The sequence below is a fragment of the Petaurus breviceps genome, unplaced genomic scaffold (genome assembly GCF_028583685.1).
Source record: "Petaurus breviceps papuanus isolate PSGF00001 unplaced genomic scaffold, PetGlider_PUasm1.0 90731, whole genome shotgun sequence".
NCBI lineage: Eukaryota > Metazoa > Chordata > Mammalia > Diprotodontia > Petauridae > Petaurus > Petaurus breviceps.
The window spans coordinates 9,608,285-9,614,618 of record NW_027187325.1 but is presented as its reverse complement, the minus strand read 5'-3'; the positions used below and the strand labels follow the sequence as shown (position 1 = coordinate 9,614,618).

General features: G+C 51.4%; 1 protein-coding gene across 1 annotated transcript; it reads left to right on the top strand.

Annotated features, from left to right (window-relative positions):
* The first annotated feature begins 1,328 nt into the window (after positions 1-1,328).
* On the top strand, positions 1,329-5,520 carry INHBB (inhibin subunit beta B). Its single transcript, XM_069066851.1, has 2 exons — positions 1,329-1,758; positions 4,366-5,520. The coding sequence occupies exons 1-2, from the start codon at positions 1,329-1,331 to the stop codon at positions 5,139-5,141; spliced, it is 1,206 nt and encodes a 401-aa protein (XP_068922952.1). The 3' UTR covers positions 5,142-5,520.
* Positions 5,521-6,334: the final 814 nt, after the last annotated feature.

The following is a 6,334-nucleotide window of genomic DNA, read 5'->3' as shown; positions in this document are numbered from 1 at the left end:
TTTGCGTTGCAGTCGTGGATGGTGTCTCTCCTCTCTTCTGATTCTACCCCCCCCCCCCCCCCTTGGAGAAAAAAAAGGGAGAGTAAAAGAGAGGGCAAAAGAGAAGAACTCGTCTGACCGGGAGAGGATTTTCATTTCGCAGCTGCTGCATTCGGACCGAGCTCTCTCCTCTCCTCCGTCTTGCCCCCCTCCCTCTCTTTCTGTGTGTGTGTGTGTGTGTGTGTGTGTGTGTGTGTGTGTGCACACACCGAGGGCATTGCGAGACTTTTAGACACCAGATCTGAAAAACACGCCTCCGCCGCAGCGACAGGAAGAAGGGGGGAAAAATCACCATCATCACCATCATCACCATCACCATCATCACCAACAAATAAACGACCCGGAGGGAGGAGAGGAAGAGGAGAGGCAGAGTGAGGAAGAGGGTCGCTCCTCCACGCGACCCTCCCCCCTCCCCCCTTTCTTAAAGACAACTTTGGCTGCGTGACGCGTCAGGGGAGCTGCAAGGGCTAAGAGGACAGGGTGCCCGGCGCCTCCCTATAAAGCGGAGCCCAGCGAGTCACGACTCGGCAGCAGCACCCGCTGCCTCCAGGAGAAACTGTGTTTCCTTCTGCTGGGAGGGCGCTCAGGTGTGTGTCCTGGGGACCCGCTACCGCCCGGGCACGGCGCTGGAACATCTTACGCCTGCCTTCTTCCCCAAGTTGAATTAAGCCCTCTCGCCTCACCTTGGCGACTTCGGACTCATTGTTTTGCTTTTTCTTTATTTTTTAAATTTATTTTATTTTATTTTATTTTTTTGCTTTTAAGCGACGACTGCGGGGGTGGCAAATCCCAAGAGAGATGAAGAGAAAGCTGCAGATTCTGGTTTGCTCTGAAGGACCCGGGGGGATGTGACCCCCGTTGCTCGCCCTCTTCTCCCCTCCAGTCCCGGGGCTGCTCCGGCCGCCGCTTCCCCTCCCCGAAGCCCTAGCTCGGTTATTCTCTCTTCGCCTCCCTTCCCCCCTTTCCCCCGTGATCTGTTGCCTTCCCTCCATCTCACCCCCTCCCCCTTCCCCTCCCCGCCCCGGGTTCCTCCCGTGCGCGCTTTCCTTCGCTTCGCTTCTCCCCACGTCCTCCTCCCCTTCCTCCCCAAGCGAAGAGCTGCGGCCGAGCCTACATACTCCCTACCCCGCAGCCCAGCCGGCCTTCCCCGTCCCCACCCCCCCCCCCGACCCCAGACCTCCACTCCGGGCGCTTAGCAGCCCGCGCGGGGAGGAGGACCAGAGCTTTGGGGGGCGGGGGCGGGCGCGCGTTGTGTCCCCGGCTCCCTTCCTGCGCCCTCCTTGCGCACCATGGACGGGCTGCCCGGGAGGGCGCTGGGAGCCGCCTGCCTTCTGCTCCTGCTGGCCGGCTGGCTGGGTCCGGAGGCCGGGGGCTCGCCGACGCCTCTGCCGCCCCCGGGCGCCCCGCCGGGAGCCGAGGGCGCCCCCGCGGACACTTGCACGACGTGCGGCTTCCGGCGCCCGGAGGAGCCGGGCAAAGTGGACGGCGACTTCTTGGAGGCGGTGAAGCGGCACATCCTCAGCCGGCTGCAGATGCGGGGCCGCCCCAACATCACCCACGCGGTGCCCAAGGCCGCCATGGTGACCGCCCTGCGCAAGCTGCATGCGGGGAAGGTGCGGGAAGACGGCCGAATGGAGATCCCGCACCTCGACGGGCACGCCAGCTCGGGCTCGGACGGCCAGGAGCAGGTGTCAGAGATTATCAGCTTCGCTGAGACAGGTGGGTGGGGACCAGCGTCGCCGTCGGCCTCCATCCCTCCCATCCGCGTCTTCTCCAACCTCCTCTGGTGCTTTTCTGACCTCAGCTCCATCAGCCTTTCCACCTGCTGCATCATCTCTCGTGCAGCCCTCCCCGGGATCCAGCCACAGTCCCTCATTTAAATGGTCACTCATTTATCATCCGTCAGGCTCATTCACCAGTCTACCTTTCCCAGTCATTTATCTGTGTTTCTATCTCACTGGCTCTCTGGCTTTCCAAGTTAGCCCTGCATTTCTGTGCTCCCTCTTTTTAAAAAAAAAATCACTGCTGGCGCCTGACTATGCTATACCCACCCCCTCCGGGCGGTATGTATGTGTCCATTTCTACCTGTTTACTGTGCCCACTTTTCTCTCTCTCTGCGGTCCTCTTCATCTCCTGTACGTGAATGTGAGCTACATACATCTTTTTCCTTGTCTGCTAGTAGCTATCTGGCCCTGTCTGTCTGTACACTCGCTGCCTGATGGCTTAATGTTTGTGTTTCTTATGATTGGAAGACAGGCTTACAGTGGGCCATATATTCTTGTTGACATACATGGATGGTATGAGTGTGTTAGTACTCCCAATTGCATATCATCCATGAATACTAGTATTTCTGGAGTCTGGCTTGTATTTGCAAGATGTGTGTATAGTTGTTCTGATAACACTCGTTACTCATAGAATCATAAAACTGCTTCGTTTAAATACATTTTCAACAGGTCCCAAGATTTATAGAAAGATGCATCCATCAATAAATCCATGTCAATAGCAAAGGCATCAATACTACCCAATCAGCACCTGCATTGCAGGGGGTGTGTGGGGATACCTCTTGGCTAGAATACGGTTATTTTGCTGTTAACAAAGGGCAAGGGGCCTTTCTGATGGCTTTTTGTTTTTGTTTTTTGCTCGGGACCCTAGCTTTTATAACTGATTGTATGTAAAAATCAGGGAAGAAAGTACTTGAGAACATTAGAAGGAGGAGGAAAAAGGCCCTGCTATGAAAGTAGCTTTGGCTCTGCTGTCTTTTTTCAGGACACAAATGATGTTGGTTTGCTTTTGTGCCGCCCTTTAGATCATATTTATACAGAGAGTACTTCCAGAGGAAGCAGATGAGAGATGTATTGTAACAGGAAGGCAGTTAAATAAACCTAAATGGGATCTCTCAGAAATAGAAATGAATATTTTGCAAATAAGCAGCCAGAATGTTGGAGATTTTTTTTTTGGGGGGGGAGAGGGGGAGAGCTCAGGGATTAAAAAGTTTTGCATGAACATGAATAGAAAAAAAGAAGAAAAATCACTGCGAGGGTTACCATTTGGAAATACAGGGCTCTCTCTGCCATCTGCAGTAGTAATTGAAAGTATGATGCATAATTAGAGGACCTAGATTAAAAGGAGCTTTGGGGCCCAAGGTGGAAATGTTATCTGTCCCCTTTGCCATGAAACTTTAATCCTGATAGCACAAAAGGACAGTAGGGGTTATGATATTTCTGGTCCATTTCATAGAATGGACCTTTTGGGTTATAAATAACATATTCCGGTCACAGGCAGTTCATCCAGTATCAGCTTTTAAGGCTGCAGCTTTCCCGGTTTCTAACGGTGGATGTCAGTGTTATTAAAGAAGCAAGTCAGGGAGAGTGGAGAGGACTGGGGGCAGGGGTAAGGGGGTGGTGGTATGTGTGATAATGCTGTAGGGTCATTACACAATCGCTTCATTTGTCCTTACTTCAAAAAAAGAAAAGGTTTAAAAAAAAAGGTAGAAGCCATCAGAGGGGAAAAGTAATTGAAATGCAGTATGGGAGAGGAGTTACCTATCAGTTGGCATAGCCCTTTTCTCATAGAGCCGAATTATTGAGAAAACTAACAAACCAGCCTTCTTTTCCCTGGAGACTTTGAGCATATCCATTACCTAGGAATCAGGGTCTGGCCAAAGCGCTGGATCAGAGTTTTCAAGGCTGAATTGTCCTCTTCCCTAAAACTGATCTGAAATGAGGACTATAGCTTATAGCTCAAAAAACACATGTTCCAAGTGTTTGAAAATCAGAGCAGAGATGGTTTGTTTGCCGTGGAGGTTTTACCAGGTATTGGATCATGCTTAGGTAAACAGACTCCAATGAAAAGAGGAGGTAGCTGAGGTCTGTTTTGCAATGCCCTAACTTAAAAAAAAAAAAAAAGCCAACCCACCCAAAGAACCTCCGTGCAATCCTGGTTTTGTTTTTCAGATTTCACAGATACCCATCACAACTTGTTAAGATCTTGGCATCTTTACAAGTTCCTCTGTTTAGCTTTGAGGCCTGACAATCTGTCTCCAGGGATCCCTGGCCCCAGAGAGGTGAGGCAGGATTTTATAGGCCTGGACCCTCCAGCTCTAACCTGATCCGAATTTCTCAATGGGAAATTATTTTTTCTGCCTCTCCCAGGATACATTTAGAGACGCTGGGGCTTGGGAACAGTATTTCTGGTCACTTAACTTTTTCCAGCTGTTTGGTGAACATGCATTCTAGCATCATTCAGGAAAAAAAAAAAAGTAGTCTGAATTCCCCCTTATGCCTCATCTTCTTGGATTAATTTAGTGTGTTTCCCCCTTCTCCACAGATGACCTTGCCTCCTCCAGGGTCCGCCTGTATTTCTTTATCTCCAACGAGGGCAACCAGAATCTGTTTGTGGTGCAGGCCAGCCTGTGGTTATACTTGAAATTGCTCCCTTATGTCCTTGAGAAAGGCAGCCGGAGGAAAGTCCGGGTCAAAGTGTACTTCCAGGACCTGGACCGCAGTGACAAATGGAATGTGGTGGAGAAGAAGGTGGACCTCAAGAGAAGTGGCTGGCACACTTTCCCCCTGACGGAGGCGATTCAGGCCCTGTTTGAGAAAGGGGAGAGGAGGCTGAACCTGGAACTCCAGTGTGAGGGCTGTGAAGAGCTTGCTGTGGTGCCTGTCTTTGTGGACCCTGGGGAAGAATCTCACCGACCCTTCTTGGTGGTGCAGGCCAGACTGGCAGACAACAAGCACCGGATCCGAAAGAGGGGGCTGGAGTGTGACGGCAGGACCAATCTCTGTTGCAGGCAACAGTTTTTTATTGACTTCCGACTCATTGGGTGGAATGACTGGATCATTGCGCCCACGGGTTACTATGGGAATTACTGTGAAGGGAGCTGCCCGGCCTACTTGGCCGGAGTCCCAGGGTCAGCTTCCTCTTTTCACACCGCTGTGGTGAATCAGTACCGAATGCGAGGGCTGAACCCAGGGACCGTGAACTCCTGTTGCATTCCAACCAAACTCAGCACAATGTCAATGCTGTACTTTGACGATGAATACAACATTGTGAAGAGGGACGTTCCCAATATGATTGTGGAAGAATGTGGCTGTGCTTGATTTAAGGGGTGGGGAAGCTGGGGTGGGGGGAGAACATTCCCAGACTAGATCCTTCCAGACGTCGGCGTTGACAAAAGTCTCTGTGGAGAGTTGGGTATGGCCATTTCACTGGGGTGCGAAGATGGTACCGGCTTGTGAATCTTGGACATTTAAATTCTGCCATTGCTTGAAAAAAAGAGAACCCATGAATGAAATGAGATACCTTATAGTGCACATGTACACAGATACACACACACACACACACACACACACACACAGCCACCCACTGAGCAGCTTCCAGAATACTAGCAAATGGATACAGTGACAAATGGCAACCTATCTAAAAACGCCTGTCAGTCCGAGCGAATGGGTAAGCAGCCGTTATTCCCACCAGCTGTCCAAGCTGAACTGAAATGAGTTCTCCATGCTCACATAAAAGCACAAAGAGAGAGCGCTTGAGGACGATGGGGAGCGAGGGAATGAGGCGGGGGCCTGGGGGGTGCAGAAGGAGCTGTGTTTTCTTACGTGTTTCTCTAAGAGTGACTGTCACCTTTTAAGGCTCTACCTGCTGCCGAAGGTGATGGCTTCCTCTCATTTTCAGGCTCAGTGATGTTGAGAATCACAGATACGCGTCTTTTCCTGCAGCCCTTCCAGAAAAAAAAGAGAGGGAGGCCCTGAGAGAATACAGTCAGGCAGAGACAGTAATGCAGAGGCAAAAACAGGGTGACTTGTGCTGTTCCCTGACTGGTCACCCACATGAGATTGAGGGGTGGGGGTGGAGAGGGGACTTGGGGGGTGGTGGTGGGGAGACACATTATTCAATGCTTTAACTGATCACAGAAGGAGTTCATAGATCAATATGCCAGTTGTGTAAACTGAAAAGGGGCTTTTTCTCCCTGGTCTAACCTTCAGTTAAAAATCTGAACTGTCCTAAGTGGGGTTTGGGGGGGACTTCCAAGTTGCAGTCTGTATTCTTGTACGGGGCCTTTCTCCAGGACCGGTTGGGGCCGGGCAAGCAAGCCCTCCGTGGCCCGTGAATCTAGCAGTGGTCCGCCAAAGCGGAAGTGACACCATGGCTGGCTGGCTGGCTGGATGGATGGATGGATGGATGCGTAATGAGAGCACCCACTGTCTCCCTTAGAGTCTGCAGAGGAGCAGATTTCACTGGTCTTGGAAAGGAGGAGGATGAATGCTTTTGGTTTCCTCACCGGCCA